The 20261-nt window shown below is 35.2% G+C and overlaps 1 protein-coding gene across 47 annotated transcripts in view; it reads left to right on the forward strand.

The window, feature by feature from the left end:
* The window catches only part of NEK1 (NIMA related kinase 1), a 222362-nt gene that overhangs the window by 139845 nt on the left and 62256 nt on the right, over window positions 1–20261 (forward strand). For all 47 annotated transcript variants that reach the window (XM_072719696.1, XM_072719687.1, XM_026017537.2 and 44 more), the window contains one exon: window positions 10434–10586. In XM_072719696.1, coding sequence (XP_072575797.1) covers window positions 10434–10586 — 153 coding nt within the window. The remainder of the gene's footprint in view (window positions 1–10433; window positions 10587–20261) is intronic.

A 20261-nucleotide genomic window follows, 5' to 3' on the forward strand; every position in this document is an offset into this window, starting at 1 on the left:
TGAGACTGAGAATAATGTTATGAATAACACTTTGTCTCATAAGTTCAAAAGTCATGTTTAACATAGCAGGCAATATATTTATGTGATAAGTTTTTACATAGTATAAACAGTGTATAAAATTTCTCCCTACCTCAGCATATACCCCATTTCCATCTCTCTATAGATACATATTTTATACCTTTATGTTATATGTTATATATCATTTATTATATTTATTTTCTAAATAAGTGTATTTTAAATCATTTCACTACATTAAAAATTCCCTTCATCTTTTTTATAGCTGTGTAATAATAGTCCATTGTATGATCGTACTTTTCTTAAGATTTTATTATGAACAATTTCAAACATAGCAAAATTGAAATAATTTCACAGTGAACACCATACACTCTCCATTGAGAGTATACCATTAATATTTTACTGTGTTTGCTTGATCACATATCTGTCCATCCCCTTCTAACAATTAGTGTATCTTATTTTTTGATGCAGTTTAAAAGTCATTGCAGATATTGGTACACTTTGTCCTAAGTACTTCATATATACATATCATTAAATGGAGTCAATATTTTTTAGAGTTTTTTTTTATGTTAAATTTACATACAATGAAATGCAGATATTTTAAAAGTACATTTGCTGGGGGTTTAAAAATTTTTTTAGAGATAGCACATATATAAGCAATGGGGAGGTTATAGAGGGAGAGAGAGAATCTTAAGCAGGCTGCATGCCCAGCACAGAGCCTGACAAAGAGCTTGATCTCATGACCCTGAGATCATGACCTAAGCCAAAATCAGGAGTCGACAACCATCTGCTGAGTTTTAGCACATATAACCCTATGTAACCCAAACCCCTATCAATATACAGAAAACCCTCTCTTACCAAACAAAAAATTTCATGCCTCTTCCCAGTTTCTGCATCTAGCCTCCCAGAGGGGACTTTTTTTCTGAATTTTTCTATCTTAGATTAACTTTCTTTGTTCTAGAATTTCATTTAAACAGACTAACAGTTTGTATTCTTTTTTGTTTAGCTTGTCTAACTCAGCATAATGCATTTTTTAAGATTTTATTTATTTATTCATAAGAGACACCGAGAGATAGGCAGAGGAAGAAGTAGGCTCCCTGCAGGGGAGCCTGATGTGGGACTTGATCCCAGGACCCCAGGATCAAGACCTGAGCCAAAGGCAGACACTCAACCACTGAGGTACCCAAGCATCCCACATAATGCTTTTTGTGATTTATCTGCATTGTGATTATCAATAGTTTGTTTCATTAAAAGAAAAAATCTCTATTTAAAATTTTTGTTATTGATAAAGTCACTTCTACTTTTTTTGCTTAATGTTAGCTGGTATATCTTTCTCCATTCCCCCCTCTCTTTTAGTCTTTCGGTGTCTATATATTTAAAATAGGTTTCCGCCTATAAGAAGTATATTTTTGGGTGTGCTTTTTTAATCCACTCTTATCAACTTTAACTTGGTTATTGAGACCATTTATACTTAATGTGATTCTTAATATGGTTCCATCTAAAAATGCCATTTTGCTATTTGTTTTTTGTTTATCTTATCCATTCTTTGTTTCTTTTGCCCTTTTGTTTTTCTTTTTCATTTTTTAAGATTTCATTTATTTATTCATCAGAGACACAGAGAGAGGCAGAGACACAGGCAGAGAGAAAAGCAGGCTCCATGCTGGGAGCCCAATGTAGGACTTGATCCCGGGACTTTGGGATCACGCCCTGAGCCAAAGGCAAATGCTCAACAGCTGAGCCACCCAGGCGTCCCGTGTTTCTTTCTTTTGGATTGAGTATTTTTATGATTCCATTTTATCTCCATTATTGGCTTATTAACTGCAGTTTATTCTTTTATTTTAGTGTTTACTCTAGAGTTTGTAGCATACATCTTTAACTTATCACAGTTTATCTTCTAGCAATTGATTATATTTCACATATAGTTTAAGAGCCTTGAAACAGTATCGATTTATTTCCTCCCAGTCATTGTGCTGTTGTTTTTATTTGTTTTTAACTTATGCTATAAACCCCATAATACATTATGATCATTTATTCTTTAAGGAGTTTTAAATAATAATAGAAAAAGCTTCTGCATCTACCCATATAGTTATTGTTTCCAGTGGTCTTCATAATATTTGAATATTTGTGTAAATCAGATTTCCATGTGGTTATCATTTTTTTCTGCCTGAAGGACTTTCTTGAACATTTCTTATAATGTAGACCTGCTGGTGAGGACTCATTTCAGCTTTTGTACATCTATAAAAGTGTTTATTTTGCCTTCCTTTTGCAAAGATACTTTTTTTGGGTATGGAATTCTAACTTTGATATTTTTTTTCTTTTAGTACTTTAATGATACTGTACCAATGTCTTCTAGTTTCTTATTTATTGTGGTAAGAACCTTCTATCATTCTTATAGTTATTCATCTGTATGTAATATGTCTTATATCTTCTAGATTTTTTTTAAGATTTTATTTATTTATTCATGAAAGACAGAGAGAAAAAGAGAGAGAGGCAGAGACACAGGCAAAGGGAGAAGCAGGCTCCATGCCGGGAGCCTGATGCAGGACTCGATCCTGGGACTCCAGGATCATGCCCTGGGCCAAAGGCAGGCGCTAAACCGCTGAGCCACCCAGGTGTCCCATCTTCTAGATGTTTTTAAATCTTTCCCCTAAGACTTGGTTTTAGTAAATTTCATTATGATGTGCTTTGGTGTCATTTTCTTGTTTCTTTTGCTTGGGTTTTGTTCAGCTGCTTGCAATTGTGAGTAGCTTTCATTAAATTTGGATAATTTTTGACATTTTTTTCCAGCTTATTTTGTTTTTTTCTAGAAATTTAAATGGATCTTCTCAGTGTTTTCCTTTTCTGTAATTGTCATTACTTCTTTCTCTAGCTTATTGAACATACAGAATTCAATTATACTGACAAAGTCATCTGTCATTTTTAGGTTGGTATTACTCAATTGATTTTTTTCCTCTTTATTAAAGGTTGGATTCTTTTGCTTTTTTGCATGCTTGGTCAATTTTTTGTTTGGAAGCCAAACCATGAATTTTACCTAGATGAGTGATTGTATATTTTTGTATTCCTATAAATATCCTTGATTTTTGTTCCGAGACACAGTTCAGTTACTTGTAAATAACTTGACCCTTTTAGGTCTTGCTTTTAAGCTTTGCTAGGTGGAGCAATGTCTATGTCTAATCTCTCCTCTTTTACTAAGTCTAAAACCTCTCTGAGTAATCTGCCTAATGACTTGTGAATTATTATAAGACTTTTTTTTCTGGCTGGTGGGAAGAGGGACTATTTCTGACCTTTTTTAACTCCAAGTTTAACTCCTTTTGGGACATCTTTTCCCTAGATATAGTAATTTCCCATGTGTGTGCTGATCGGTATGCAGCTTAAGAATCCAAGAAGCTCTATGGTTCTTCCAAGTTCTCTTTGTGTAGCTTTCTACTCTTCAGTACTCTGTCCTGCCAATATTAGCCACTTTTGCCTTCTGGACTTCCGATCTATTACCTCAGCTCAAAGAGACCGTCAACTCTACCTGGTTTTCCCTCCCTACATCAAAGGGAACTAAGTTCATATCGTTTCATATGGACTTTAGTTTTTCCAGTTTTGTTAAAGAGACTTTCCATTCCCTACTATATTGTTTTGACGTCTGTGTTAAATACCACATGCCTCTAAGTTATAGGTCTGTTTCTGAGTTTTCTACTTTTTAACTATCCTTTTAAAAATTGATTCCCAGGGACCTGGGTGGCTTGATTGGTGAAGTGTCTGCCTTCAGCTTGGGTCATGATCCCAGGGTCCTAGGATTGAGTCCCAGATCGGGCTCCCTTCTCAGTGGGGAGTCTGCTTCTCCCTCTACTGCTCCCACTCCTGCTCCCCCTGCTTGTACTTTCTCTCTCTGTCAAATACAAGAAGTTAAAAAAATTGATTCCCTACTGGGAATTATTTTTGCTTTATAAAACTGAATTTCACCTGCTAATTTGCAGATTCTTACTCTCAAGGAACTAGTACATACAGATTTGTATCAACATTTTGTATTTGAATACCATTAAAATTTTATATGACTTTTATATGCTGTAATATGTGAGATTGCACCTTGTCTATGACTGCTATTGCTAGGTACTTAGATGCTTTGTGTATTATTACAGAAGGCTCTGAAGAATCAAATCTCAATAGATAATTTCCCATTTTTTGCTCTGCTAAATTTTATTTTAAAAGTTACTCCAGAATTATTGCCAAAAAGACAATGTCATTGCCTACTGAAGATATGTAAGCTAAATTCAGGGCACCTGGGTGGCTTAGTCAGTTAAGCATCTGCTTTCTGCTCAGGTTATGATCCTGGGGTCCTGGGATCAAGCCCCACATCAGACTCTGCTCAGTGAGGATCCTGCTTCTCCCTCTCACTCTCCCTCTGCCTCTGCCTCTGCCTCTGCCTCTACCCATATGCCTGCTTGTGGGCACGCACTCTCTCTCTCTCTGTCAATAAATATATAAATAAAATCTTTTTTAAAAAGATATGTAAGCTAAACTAAAATAAATTTTCTTAGAAATACTCTTATCTACGTTTAAACCATATGGACATTTAGGATTCGTTTTCTATTTTCTTTCATTAAATTTGTAGAAACAAAATATTAATTTCTATTTCTTCTCTTTTGTACACCCCAAATTATTGTTTAATAGTCTTAATTTTCAAAAATATTCTCAAATCAAAATTTTGAAGAAGCACAATTTATTTTTTCTATTTTTCTATTCCTTGAAACTAGAATTTAATTCATATTGTTTACTTTTTTTTTGAAGCCTAGTTAACATGTGATATTTTGTTACTTTCAGATGTACAACATAGTGATTCAACATTTATATAAATTACAAAGTAATCAAGATACATCTAGCTATCATCTATCACTGTACAAGGTTGATTTATGTAATTGACCATATTTTCTATGGTGTACATTGTATCCCCTTGTTCTATTTATTTTTTAACCAAAAGTTTGTACCTTTTAACCCCCATCCCTACTTCCTCTATCCTCCCTATGCCCTCCCCTCTGGTGACCACCCGATTATTCTCTGTATATATGTTTCTGTATTTAGTCATTTATTTAGTTTTTTGGATTCCACATATAAGTAAAACCATACATTATTTGTTTTTCTCTCTCTGACTTATTTCATTTAGCATACGGACCCTCAGTGTCCATCCATGTTGCAAATGGCAAAATTTCCTTTTTTTATGGCTACGTAATTTCCTTTGTGTGTATATATGTACACACACACACACATACACATACGTAATTGACCCTGAACAATACAGGGCTTAGGAATCCAAATCTGTGTGGTCAGAAATCTGCATATTACTTTTGACTCCCCAAACATTTAATTACTACTATTAGCCTACTATTGATTTGAAACCTTACTAATAGCATAAATGAGTTAACACATATTTTGTATTTATATGTATTATAATGTATTCTTAAAGTAAAATAAGCTAGAGAAAAGAAAATGTTACTAAGAAAATCATAAGAATAGAAAATATTCTTAAAGTGCTATATTGCATTTATTGAAGAAAGTCCACATACAAGTGGACCCAAGGCTGTTCAAACCTGTGTTGTTCAGGGAACAGTTATATACCACATCATCTTTCTGTATTCATCTATCGATGAACACTTAGATTGCCTCAATATATTGGCTATTGTAAATAATGCTGCAGTGAACATAAGGATGTGTATTACTGACTTTGGGCTTTGTTTGTTCTTTGTAGTTCCTTTATATGTAGAATTATGTATGGTTAGTTTGAGATTTTTCTTGTTTCTTGAGATGGGCCTGCATACCACTATAAACTTATCTCTCAGAATTGCTTTTGCTCCCATAGATTTTGGAACATTGTATTTTCATTTTCATTTGTCTCAAGGTATTTTTTGATTTCTTCATTGACTCATTGATTTGTTTAGACTTCACATATTTGTGTTTTACAGTTTTCTTCTGCTTAAAACAAAACAATTTTTCATTTTTAGTTTTATACTGTTGTGTTTGGAAAAGGTGCTTGGTATGATTTCAGTTTTCTTAATTGAGATTTTTTTTTGTGGCTTTCATATGCTCCATCCTGGAGAATGTGCATTTGAAAAGAATGTGGACTCTGCTGTTTTGGGGTAGAGTGTTTTGTATATATGTGTTAAATCCATCTGGTCTGATGTGTTATTTAGGACCAATGTTTTCTTATTGATTTTTCGATCTAGATGATCTATTCATTGATGAAAGTGGAATATTAAAGTCCCCTACTATTATTGTATTATCATCAGTCTCTCTCTTTATGTTTGTTAATACTTGCTTTATGGATTTAGGTGCCCCTATGTTGGATGCATTGATATTTCTATCCTCTTGTTTGATGTATGCAATCATTATGTAATGCCCTTCATAGTCACTTGTTACAGTCTTTCTTTTAAAATCTATTTTTTTCTGCGTTAAATATTGCTACTTCAGCTTTCTTTGTTTTTCATTTGCATGGAATACCTTTCTCCATCCCTTCAGTTCACTTGTCTGTATGTGTCATAGATCTGAAGTGAGTCTCTTGTAGGTAGTGTGTATATGGGCATTGATTTTTTTTTAATCCATTCAGCCACCCTTTGTCTTTTGTTTAAAGCATGTAGTTGATTTACATTAAAAATAGTTATTGATCGATATGTACTTATTGCCATTTACTTGATTGTTTTCTGTAATTGGCAGTTCTTCTGTGTTACTATTCTCTTCTCTTGCGCTCTTCCCTTGTGATTGGTGTTATATTTGTATTTGTTTCTGTTTATTTTTTCTGTACCTATCAATAGGTATTTGGTTTATATTACAATGAGATTCATATATAACATCCTGTATATCTAACAGTCTGTTTTAAGTTGAAGGTTCAAACACATTCTAAAAGCATTACTTTTACCTCCGCAGCATTTTGTTTTTGATGTCATGTTTTACATCTTATTATTTTGTGTAGCTCTTGATTAATGATTGTAGGTCTAGATGATTTTAATATTCTTGTCTTTTAAACTTCATATTAGATATGAGGGTGGTTGATCCATGACCTTTGTATTGTTTACCTTTACCAGTAAGATTTTTTCTTTAATTTTCTCATTTCTAGTTATAGTCTTTTCTTTTTGTTTAATGAAATTCTTTCAACATTTCATGGAAAACCAGTTTGGTATTGATGAACGCCTTCAGCTTTTCTTTGTCTGGGAAACTGATCTCCCTTCAGCTCTGAGTGATAACTTTGCCAGGTAGAGAGTATTCTTGTTTATAAGTCTTTTTCTTTCAGTACTTGGAGTATATCATGCCACTCCCTTCCGGCCTGTTAAGTTTCTGCTGAAAAAATAGTTGATAGTTTTATGGGGTTCCCTTGTAATTAACTAGTTGTTTTTCTCTTGCTGCTTTTAAGATTCTCTCGTTATCTTTAATTGCTGATACTTTAATTGTAATATGTTTTGGTGTGGGTCTTTTTGGGTTCATCTTATTTGGGACTCTGTGCTTACTAGAATTAGATGTATATTACCTTGGCCAGGTTAGGAAAATTTTCAGCCATTATTTCTTCATACAGATTTTTTGTCCCTTTCTCTCTTCTCCTTCTGGGACCCTATAATGCTAATGTTAATACCCTTGATGCTGTCCCAAAGGGCCTTTAAACTATTCTCACTTTTAAAAATTATTTTTTGGGGGACGCCTAGGTGGCTCAGTGGTTGAGCATCTGCTTTTGACTCAGGTCGTGATCCTGGGATCAAATTCCACAACAGGCTCCCTGTGGATGTCTGCCTATGTGTCTGCCTCTTTCTCTGTGTCTCTCATGAATAAACAAAATCTTTAAGAAATAATAAAATAAAAATAAAAATTCTTATTGCTGTTCTGATTGGGTAATTTCCTCTACCCTGCTTTCTGTATTTTTTTTAAGATTTTATTTATTTATTCATGAGAGGCAGAGGGAGAAGCAGGCTTCATGCAGGGAGTCTGATGTGGGACTCAGTCCTGGGACCATGGGACCACACCCTGAGCTGAAAGCAGATGCTCAACCACTAAGCCACCCAGGCATCACTGCTTTCCAGATTATTGATCCTTTCTTCTGCATCATCTGATCTGTTAATTCCCTCTAGTGTATCAGAAGGGGCCTTGTAGCACAAACCTCCATGGTCACCTGAGCCAGTTCCCCGTGAGTGTTTCTTATGTGAGCTACTTGCACCCTTCTGTTGTGGCTAGGTCAAGATTATTGCAGACCGACTGGTGTACACAGCTTTCTGTGAGGTCAGACTTTGACTACTGCATGCATACTAGTGAGTGGGGCTGGCCCTCTGTGTGGCTTTTTGTGAGGTCTGGTTGCAACTGTTGCAGGTGTTCTAATACAGGACTGCTCCCTCAAATTGAGTTCACTTAGGAGGGTCTCTTGGGGCCAACTGAGGGTACTCTCCACAAGTGGTAGAACAGGGAATTGCTTGGGAAGGGCTCCTTACCAGCCTAGGCTGCTTACAGAGTATGCTAGGGAAGGGACTCTGAGCTAGGGTAGACAGGTTGGGTGGGGCAAATCCACAAGGGAATGCCACACTAGAGCTAGTGGTGCTAGCACAATAGGTGGACAGTGTCAGAAAAGGCACCCACCAGGGGCACCTGGGTGGCTCAGTTGGTTGAGCTCTTGAGTTCAGCTCTGGTCATGATCTTGGGGTTGTAGAATCAAGTCCCACATCAGGCTCTGCCCTTCTCCTTGCTGCACTCTAAATAAAAGAGTGAATGAATGAAAATGGATAAATGAGTAAATTAAATATATATACCTAGCTTTTAAAAAAAAATAAAAAAGGAGGGAGGGTGGGCGTGCACCCAATAGTGCTGGGTCAGCTAGGTAGAAGGAGGATAAGAAAAATTGTACACACCACTTCCATCTCTGGAGAACTTTCCAACAGATCCCTGCCCTTCTGACACATACTAAAGTTAGTTAGTAGATTTCCTTCACTTGTAATCCAGGCAGTTTTCAAACTGCTAGGATGTGTTGGAACTTAGAGTCAATGATATTGTGCAAATGCTCTTTAAGAGTGGAATTGCAGTTTCCTACTAGGCTCTGGCTCTCCCAAACATAAGCAAGGCCCCTTGGTCATTGAAGCTATACGTTATGGATTCTTGTCTTTCTGGTGCAGGTCTCCTGGGCTGTGGAAACTCATAGGGTCCCAGACCCCTCAGTCCTCAAAGAGGGTCTCTACAGTTGTGATGTCACTCACTTGTGAGTCACCATGCCAGGAATGTGAGCCCTGACTAAATTGCATCTCCACCCCTCTACCCATCTCAATGTGGTTTTTTCTTTATATTTTTAGTTCTACCTGATCTTTTGCTAGTCTTCCATTTGTTCTCAGAGATAATTGTTCTACATATAGTTGTAGGTTTTGGTGTGTCCATAAGAAGACTTGGGTTCTTGATCTTCCTTTTTTTTTTTTTTTTTTTAAGATTTATTTACTTATTTATTCAGAGAGAGTGAGAGAGAGGCAGACACACAGGCAGAGAGAGAAGCAGGCTCCATGCAGGAAGCCTGACGTGGGACTCGATCCCGGGACTCCAGGATCACACCCCGGGCTTCAGGCAGCGCTAAACCACTGTGCCACCGGGGCTGCCCAGGTTCTTGATCTTCCTATTCTGCCATCTTGATCCTGCCCCCTATAATATTTTTTTAAGATTTTATTTATTTATTTTAGTGGGAGAGGGGCAGAGGGAGAAAGAGAGAAACCCAAGCAGACTTGGCACTAAGTGCAGAGCCAACATGGGGCCAAAATCCAGAGACAGACGTGTAACCAACTGAGCCACCCAGGTGCCCCTCCATAAGTATTCTGTTTTATTTTATTTATTCTTTTTAAAGACTGTATTTATTTATTCATGAGAGACACAGAGAAAAGAGGCAGAGACATAGGCAGAGGTAGAAGCAGGCTCCTTACAGGGAGCCTGATGTGGGATTCCATCCCAGGATCATGACCTGAGCCAAAGGCAGATGCTCAATCACTGAGCCACCCAGGTGTCCCCCTAAGTATTTTAAAAGGGATTTATAACTATATTTTTATTGCTAATATTACTAATGCCATTCATCATTCATTCTGTTCATCATTCTCTGAAAGTCTTTTATTTTTTAAAATAGTTTTTAAAAGATTTATTTATTTGAGAGAGAGAGTACGGAGAGGGGCAGAGAGAGAGAGAAGAGATTCCCCACTGAGTTTGGAGCCTGACACAGGCTCAATCTCTTGACTCTGAGATCATGACCTGAGCCAGAATCAAGAGTTGGACACTTGACTGACTCAGCCACCTTGAAAGTTTTTTAAAGCATCATCAGCATATAGGACCCTTCTTTCTTGTGATGTGTTCAATTGGATAGATCTTAAATCTGCTTTATAATACAGTAATAGTATTATGTTCTATCCATGAAATTTGTTTTTCGTGTCTTTTTCTTATAGAACATACAATGGGAGAGGTTATTAAATTAGATCCTGGTGGATCTCCAAGAAAAGTCTGGGGGAGAAGTCCTACAGATTCAGTTCTAAAGATACTTGGGGAAGCTGAACTGCAACTTCAGACAGAACTATTGGAAAACACAGCCATTAGAAGTGGTAAGCAGAAACAAGTTGTTTTTTTATACTAGAAGTAATGTTATTAAAAATCGAATTGTATTTTTCAAGATCTCTCTACTTTAAGTGAATCATTTATAATAGACTATCTTTTAATCATAATAATTTCCTAGTTGGATGGAGAATAGTTGTATTTTCTGAGGAGTTGTCTGAAAATTACGGTCTTGAATTTTGACTTGATATAATCTGGATGAGATCTTAAAAGAAAGGGAAAAGGAAATGTGTATAGGGTGAGCTAGAAAAGTAGAACAGTCAAAACATTTTACATGAAGAAAGATATGGGAGCAATGCATGTGGTTTCTGGAATTAGGTTGAATAAAGATATCTATAATAAGTATGACAGACATTATCCAAGGACTGGGGAGGATGAATTGTGAGGTCGGAAGAAAACATTTATTTTCCATGAGTATTTGTGGGGCTTAGTATTACAGCTATGCATATGAAGAATGTCCATGTTTAAAACAGGTGTTTTCATATTTTAAAGTTTATTCAAATCAGAGGTTGAATATGGTTTTTCTCTTCAGATTTTGTGTCTAGACATGAATATATGTCACTCCTGTGTTCTTTCTCTCAGTCTATCTTTTTTCCCCTCTCCCTCCTTAACTGTCTTTGTGAACTTTGTGCATACTATTATTTTTGCCTTTTTCATGCAGTATTATCACTTACTTGTTTTCACTTTTGTCTGTCCTTTGAAAGCAAGGATGATCTTTTTACTTTTTGTAGCTTTACTGCCTAACACATTAGAAAAGACAGACAGCTAATAAGTGCTCCATAAATAGTTGGTAAATTGAAGTTTAAAAAAAGTAAGACAAGTCATAAATTATTTCTCACTTCCAGTTCTCTGAAGATGGATTATTTGAATATGGAGAATACTGATATTGACTATAGAATTAGAGTGATGCTCACATTTGAAACTGACAGAAAATAACATAGGAAGTAAGGTTATTCATTCACAGTATATATAAAGAAATTAGCCAGATGATAATATGCCAGTGAGATGAACCTATACACATGTTATTAAAGTGTCGAAAGCAGCTTGCTATTTTTTTTTTACTAAGGGTTAATATACTAGCTGTTAATCATTCTAGGATTTTCTTTAATATTAGAGGAAAAAGCAATTTGAAGAGAGATATAATTGTTTGAAAAAAAAAGGAAGTACACAAAATGTGTGTATTTGTAATTAACTCATTCACACTCTTGTGTCTGGAAATTGTGCAGTTATATGCCAGACAAATATTCAAAAACAAAAATACTCGTAACTTATTAATTCTTATATCTTAGTCTGATCTGGTTATCAAAATGCATCAGGCTTTAGTCAGAAAAAAATGCCTCGGGGCTAAAACATTTTCAAAAATAATGGTTAAAAATTAAGAATATTTTCTAATCTAAAAGTCCTTTATGTGTTTATCCTCAATAGAACTATTACTTTATAAGCATCAGATTCTGATTCCTTTTATGTAAAATCATTATTGCTTAAATGTATGTAATTTGCTGTATAATAATACTTAGGCAATGTGAAAGCAAGTCGTTTTCTCCATATTCACATAATCCATCTTCAGAGAACTGGAACTGAGAAGCAATTTATAACACGCACATGAGAAAATGCTCTGCATCACTTGCCATCAGGGAAATACAAATCAAAACCACAATGAGATACCACCTCGCACCAGTGAGAATGGGGAAAATTTACAAGGCAGGAAACCACAAATGATGGAGAGGATGCGGAGAAAAGGGAACCCTCTTGCACTGTTGGTGGGAATGTGAACTGGTGCAGCCACTCTGGAAAACTGTGTGGAGGTTCCTCAAAGAGTTAAAAATAGACCTGCCCTACGACCCAGCAATCGCACTGCTGGGGATTTACCCCAAAGTTACAGATGCAATGAAACGCCGGGACACCTGCACCCGATGTTTCTAGCAGCAATGTCCACAATAGCCAAACTGTGGAAGGAGCCTCGGTGTCCATCGAAAGATGAATGGATAAAGAAGATGTGGTTTATGTATACAATGGAATATTACTCAGCCATTAGAAATGACAAATGCCCACCATTTGCTTCAACGTGGGTGGAACTGGAGGGTATTATGCTGAGTGAAATAAGTCAATCGGAGAAGGACAAACATTATATGGTCTCATTCATTTGGGGAATATAAATAATAGTGAAAGGGAATAGAAGGGAAGGGAGAAGAAATGTGTGGGAAATATCAGAAAGGGAGACAGAACATGGAAGACTCCTAACTCTGGGAAATGAACTAGGGGTGGTGGAAGGGGAGGAGGGCGGGGGGTGGGGGTGAATGGGTGACGGGCACTGGGGGGCACTTGACGGGATGAGCACTGGGTGTTATTCTGTATGTTGGCAAATTGAACACCAATAAAAAATAAATTTATTATTTAAAAACAATTTATGATTATTCTTAATTTTTTACTTTAATTGCTAAGTATGGAATACTAATTAGCTGTTCCTACTACTATGTATTAAGCAATAAAGCTACAAAAAGTGGAAAGATCATCCTTGCTCTCAGAGGACAAACATAAATGAAAACAGATAAATGATAATATTGCATGAAAAGGGCAAGAATAAAAATATGCACAAAGTTAAGAGGGAATGTAGAGATGTTTAAGTAACTTTATCTTGGATAGTTAACAAAGACTTCTCAGAGTTTGTCATCTGCCCTCTTTAATTTTTCCCTAACTACATTTACTTAGAATATGCACCATGCTGGGATTTTAACACAAAGAAGTCACAGTTTCTTACCATTAGGAAATTACATGTGGTAAGATCTGTGTTGGAAGTATTGTGTGTGAATGGTATAGAGCCACAGATTAGGAAGCTTTAATGTTGTCAATACTGTACAGTTTCACTAAGGTTGATAAGGCCCTTTGGGCCAGAGAAAGCCACAGAGAGAGCAAGTGATGTTGAGCGAGACCAAAAATTAAAAAAGAGCTCAGTGGATAAATAAGGGACAGAATGAAAAATAAGACAATACACAATTCCAGTATATGCAAAGACAAAAGGGTTTAATTAATATGTGTGTAGGAATAGCTTCATACTGTGGAAGAGAATGGGCTTTGGTTCAGTTCTGGTTTGATCCCAGATCCCCAGCAACCATGGGCAAGTTCCTCTTTAAAAAAAAAAAAAAAAAAAAAAAGATTTAATTTATTTATTTATGAGAGACTCAGAGAGAGAGAGAGGCGCGCAGAGACACAGGCAGATGGAGAAGCAGGCTCCATGCAGGGAGCCTGACATGGGACTCGATCCTGGGACTCCAGGATCACGCCCAGGGCCAAAGGCAGGCGCTAAACCACTGAGCCTCCCAGGGATCCCTTTCTCTGACTTTCACATTCAGTGTTCTCCATGTGTAGAATGGAAACACTTATTAAGGATTGTTTTGTGGATTTAATGAGGAACATAAAGGACCTGCACTGTTCTTTAGTCTTCCAATCTATATGTCACTTTCTCATCAATTTGATTGTCTTAAGTTCTTTTCGTTAATAGAAGGGCTCATGTGAACAATACAACCAAAGATTTTGCATGTTCATAGCAATTTGTCTTAAAACTTTCTTCTTCTTTTTAATGATTTATTTATTATTCAAGAGGGAGTACATGGTGGAGAGGGGCAGGGGGAGAGAGAGAGAATCTCAAGCAGCCTCCCCACTGAGCCTAGATACCACACACACACACACACACACACACACACACACACACACACCCCAACACACATACACAGGGCTTATTCTCACGACCCTGAGATCATGACCTGACCCAAAATCAAGAGTTGGACGCTTAACTAACTGAGCCACACAGGTACCCATTAAGACTTTATTCTTGAAGGTCAGTTTGGCTGACCTATAAATCTTTGGCTTGCATTTCCATTACTTGAATGTCTTACTATGTAAAACCCCATTATATTCTGGCATAAAGTATAGCTATCAGAAATCTGATGACAGTCTTACTTTCTTTTTCTTATAAATGATTTGGTCTTTTTGCTTGGATATTCAAAGGGTATCTTTCTTTTTCCTTAAAGGCTTTTTTTTTTTTTTTTAAGATTTTATTTATGTATTCATGAGAGACACAGAGAGAGTCAGAGAAATAGGCAGAGGGAGAAGCAGGCTCCCACTGAGCTACCCAGGTGTCCCTTCCTTAAAGTTTCTTAAAATATTTTTTTCTAGTAGGTGCCTGTGTTTTTTTTTTTCTTCTAATAGTTTTTTGTTTTAGAGTAATTTGGGGCTCATAGCAATATTGAACACAAAGTAGTTTCAGTATATCCCCCTCCTCCAACATATGCACAGCCTTCCCAGCCATCAATAATCCCCTTTCCAGAGAAGTGCATTTGTTAAATTGATGAACCAAAACTGACACATTATGATCATCCCAAATACATAGCATACATTGAAGTACACTCTTGATATTATACTTTTCATAGATTTTAACAAATGCCACCATTATGATATCATACAAAACAGTTTACTACCCTAAAAAAATTCCTGTGTTCAACCTATTTATTCCTCCCTCCTCTCAAACTCCTAGCAACCACTGATCTTTATATTCTCTCATTAGTTTTGCCTCTTCTAGAATGTCATGGTTGAAATCATACAATATGTAGACTCTTCAGACTGGTTTCTTTAGTCAGCAATATACATTTAAGTTTCCTCTATGTGTTTTCATCATATAATACCTCATTTCATTTTAGTGATGAATAATACACAGTAGGGGGATATACCACAGTTTGTTTATATGGGTTATTCAATAGGTTATTCACCTACTGAAAAACATCTTGATTGATTCCACGTTTTGGCAATTATGAATAAAGCTGCTGTAAGCATCTGTGTGTAGGCTTTTGTTTAGACATAATATTTCACTTCATTTGAGTAGATACCAAGTAACATGGATGCTGGATCATGTGGTAGTATGTTTAGTTTTTTTTTTTAAGATTTTATTTATTAATTCATGAGAGACACAGAGACAGAGAGGCAGAGACACAGACAGAGGGAGAAGCAGGCTCCATGCAGGGAGCCTGATGTGGGACTCGATCCCAGGTCTCCAGGATCACACCCTAGGCCGAAGGCAGGCACTAAACTGCTGAGCCACCTGGGCTACCCATATGTTTAGTTTATAATAAACTGCCAAGCTGTCTTCCAAAGAGGGCTATGCCATTTTGCATTCCCATCAGAAATGGATGAGAGTTTCCGTTGCTTCACATCCTCAGCAGCATTTGGTGTTGTCGGTGGTTTTATTTTAGCCATTGTATTAGTTGTGCATCGGTATCACATTGTTGTTTGAATTTGCAATTCCCCTTAAAAAAAATCTTTTTTTTTATTTGCAATTCCCAAATGGCATATGATGTGAAGCATCTTTTCATATGTCCATTTGCCATCTATATTTGTCTTTGATGAGGCATGTGTTCAGATCTTTAGTCCATTTTTAAAATTGAGTTTTTCAGGTTTTATAATTGTTGAATTTTAAGAGTTCTTTGTATATTTAAGAGTTCTTTGTATATAAAAACTATGCTTTAAGTCTTTATGTCTTTTGTAGCTATTTTCTTTCAGTCTGTGGTTTGTCTTTTCATTTTCCTGACAGTGTCTCATAGAGCAGAAGTTTTAAATTTTAGGGAAGTGTGGCTTATTCTTTCTTTGGATTGTGCCTTTGGTAGTGTATCTAAAAAGTCATTACCAAACTCAAGGTCATCTAGACTTTCTTTTGTGGTATAATTTTGCATTTTACATTTACGTTTACATTTACATTTGTGTTCGATTTGGAATTCATTTATGTGAATGGTGTAAGGTCTGTTTCTAGATACTTTTTTGGGGAAGGGGGCCTGGCGTGTTCAGTACCATTTATTGTAGAGATTGTCTTTTCTCCATTGAATTGCCTTTGCTTTTTTGTTAAAGATCATTTGACTATATTTATATTGGTCTATTTCTGAGCTATGTTCTGTTTAATTGATCTATTTGTTCTTTAACCATTACCATACTGTTTTGATTACTGTAGCTTTATACTAAGTCTTAGATTTGGGTAGTATCATTCCCTGAACTGTATTCTCCTTCAGTATTGTGTTGGCTTCTCTGGGTCTTTTGTCTCTCCACATAAACTTTTAGAATCAGTTTGTTGTTATCTGCAAAATACTTTTCTGGGATTTTGACTGGGATTGCATTGAATCCATAGATCAAATTGGAAAGGACTGAGATATCTTGACAATATTGATTCCTATCCATGAACATGAAATATCTCTCTACTTAATTTTTCTTTGATTTTTTTTTCATTGGAGTTTTATACTTTTTCTCATGGTGTGTCTTTTCAATATGTGGTTTCCAATGACTTGAAGTAGAGAAGGCTACATTTTTTTTAATATCATTTTGTGTGACAGCATGGATTGCGGTAAAGTCTTCTCCCCAGCCCCCAATTTTAGGAAAGTATTGTTGAATTACAGTTTTTCTGGCTTTCTGTTACTTAAGTCTATTTCAGGAACTTCTATTTGTATTTTTGATATTTTTCATCTTTCTTTAGTATCTGTCACTTTCTTTTAAATCCTTTTTTTCATTTTTAAATTAAAATTCTTTTCTTCTGTTTACCTTTTATAGATCTTAAGACATTGTGTCTTTTGTGTAGATGCTCTTGTGTTTATTCTAGAATATTTATAAGATTTTTTCTTTTCTAGTCTTTAACTCAACTGCATCATTTATGATTATTTTCTCATTGTAATTTATATTCTCTAATGTCCTCTACCATGTTCTTAATTTTACTAATAAATGTTTAAATAGTTTATAATTTTAGGTTTTTTTAGGTTTTAATTATCAATGGCAGTGATTCATAACTGAGGCTGATTCTGCTCACACAGGACAGTTGGTATTTTTGGGAAACATTTTTGGTTATCTACTGGGCACAGGATATTATAGGTATCTAGTAGGTAGAGGCCAAAGAAGCTAGTAAATCCTCCACCATGCATACTATAATAAGTGCTCTCCAAAACAAATACTTATCTGACCCAGTAGTGCCAAAGTTAGGAAACACCAGCCTTTGGGGACATTACTCTACTTCTTTACTCTGTTTTGTTCTTAAAACTCAGACAGAATTTAACAGTGACCCTCTGTTACTTATTTTTACATGAAATTAGTTTTCCTAAGATTTAAGGAGGGTAGAGCGTGTCAAAATAGCTTTTCTAAGGTTCATAGCTTAGAGCTTCCTTTTCTGTTATTTTCATGAAGTTTTTAAAAATTATAGCCTTGTAGTTTCTGAGCTCTTCTGTCTCTGCTTCTGTCCTATACTTTTCTCTTTCTTTTGTTTCTATTATCCCTGCACAGATCAATTTGGATCCTCCTACCAGCAATTTCTCCTGAGTGTGAGGCTTTGTTTTGAAAGGGAGCTTCAATTGGTTGGTTTTGAGAATTTTCAGGACCCAGACTTCCTCAACCCTTTCCTTCTCCATTGACTCCTTCAATTTACTTGCAAGTTAAATGTATAAAAACTATTCGCATTTCAGCTGCTTTTATTAAATTGACCCATCATGCTTGTTTATGAATATTCGCTGGCTATTTTGAGGATTCTTTTGATCTAGGGTCTATCAGGTACCCTTCTGTTTCCCTCTTTTGTACAGATGGTTTTACTACATGAGTTTTTGAAGGCTGTTAGGGCTTTGGTCCCTTTCACGTGTAATTGGGGGTTTGTGAGGATACCTCATCACCTAAATTTGGTTTATATGCTATTCATGGGTATAGAGTTCTGCTTTCCTGATGTTTTTCTGTTTTGTGCAAGGATTCAGAAAAAATCAAAAAAAAAAAAGAAGAAAATAGCATTCTTCCCAGAATTTCTCCATTTGTCTTTAAATATTTGATCCATGTATGTTGCTTTAAAACTTTTGCTCACATTTGACTCTTCTTTCCTTCTAAATATGTAACACCTACAAACCACTGCCAGAGAAAATAATTGATGAGAGATGCTCACTTATGATTTTTCCTTTTTTGTAAGGTGCTTGTGGTATTTGGGTATCAAGGTTTTGCTGACCTTATAAAACAATTTGGGGAATATTCCCTTTTTTCTAATATCTGGAAAACTTTGTAAAAAAGTTAGTATCAGTTTTTTCCTTAAGTATTTGGAAGAATTCAGCTATGAAGCTTTAGGGACCTGGAGTTATCTCTGTAAGAAGATTTCAATTATGGATTCCATTTATGTTGTAATATCTTTTGGATGTTTAGATTATTTGCAAATACTTTGCATTTAATTTGTTAATATTTTGGAGTCTTTCTAGTTGTCTTTTTGTTATTGCTTTCTAGTTTCATTTAATTGTGGTCACAGAACGTCATACCGTGTGTGATTTTCATCTTGAAAGTTTTGAGACTTGTTTTATTGCCCAACTTATGGTCTGTTTTATTCAATGTTTCATATGTACTTGAAAAGTTATTGGGTGTAGTTGTATGTATGTATGTATGTTCTTGTCAAATTGTTTAATCAATATATTATAGTTTTACTGATTGTTTTCCATCTGGTTGTTGTATTAGTTACTGAGAGAAGAGTGTTAAAATCTCCAAGTGTATATGTGTCATTTTCCCATTTAAGTCTGTAGAATTTTGCTACTTGAGTTAAGTTGTTTAGTGCATAACAATTTAAATGCATATTAAATGCAATTTAAATGCAATTTAGTGCATAACAATGTGGTTACGTTGACCTTTTTATACATCTCCCTATTGACCATTTTTATTATTATGACATAATAAATAATTTTATTTTTAGCAACATTACTTCTTTCAAAGTCTACTTTATCCCATGTTATATAACTACAGCAAGTTTTGGTTAATATTTGCTTGTTATATCCTTTATCTTCTTTTAATTTCTCTGACTCTTTATATATATTTAAATGTGACTCTTATCTCAAATCCAACCTGACCATCTTTGTCTTTTCATCTAAGTGTTTAATTTATTCATGCATAATGAATGATTTCATTATCATGAATGGTTTGCTCTTTCATCTGTGTACAGCGTTGCTATGTTTTTTTTTTATCTGTCCCATCTGTACTTTGTTTCTCTATTCTCGTATTTCATTTTTTTATTCCTCTCTTTGGACTAATCAAGTGTTTCATTTTGTTCTTCCATTTGGTTTTAATTAAACATTTTTTAATTAACTCTTTTGTTGTGATTCTAGAGATTACAAATTGTATCCTTAATTCTACCATAATGCTTATTTAGATCTACCTTAATTTAATATTTATAATGCTTCTCGAAGCATGTATGAGCCTTTTAACAATATTATGCTATATCTTTTAACCCTTTTGCTTATTGTCATTAAATACTTAACTATCATATATTTTATTTAATTCATAAGGTATTATTATGCTAAACAATCAATATTCACTTTACACTTATCCACATTTTACTCTTTATAATATTGTTTATTCCTTCCTGAGATTACCTACTTCCATTTGATATCTTTTTCCTTTAAATTGCCTTTAGTATTTCCTGTAGTGCAGATCTGCCCTGTATTAATTCTCTCAGCTTTTGTTTGTCTGAAAAAATCTTTATTTCACCTCTAGCTTTAAGGAATATTTTTAGTGTATACTAAACACTAAGTAGATAAAGTTTTTTAAAGGGGGGTGTTGTTTTTACTTTATTTCATTTTTTCTTTGTACTTAAAGGTGTCCTTACATTTTTCTCCTGACATCCATAATTATAT

Source organism: Vulpes vulpes, chromosome 9 (assembly GCF_048418805.1).
Source record: "Vulpes vulpes isolate BD-2025 chromosome 9, VulVul3, whole genome shotgun sequence".
NCBI classification, from domain to species: domain Eukaryota; kingdom Metazoa; phylum Chordata; class Mammalia; order Carnivora; family Canidae; genus Vulpes; species Vulpes vulpes.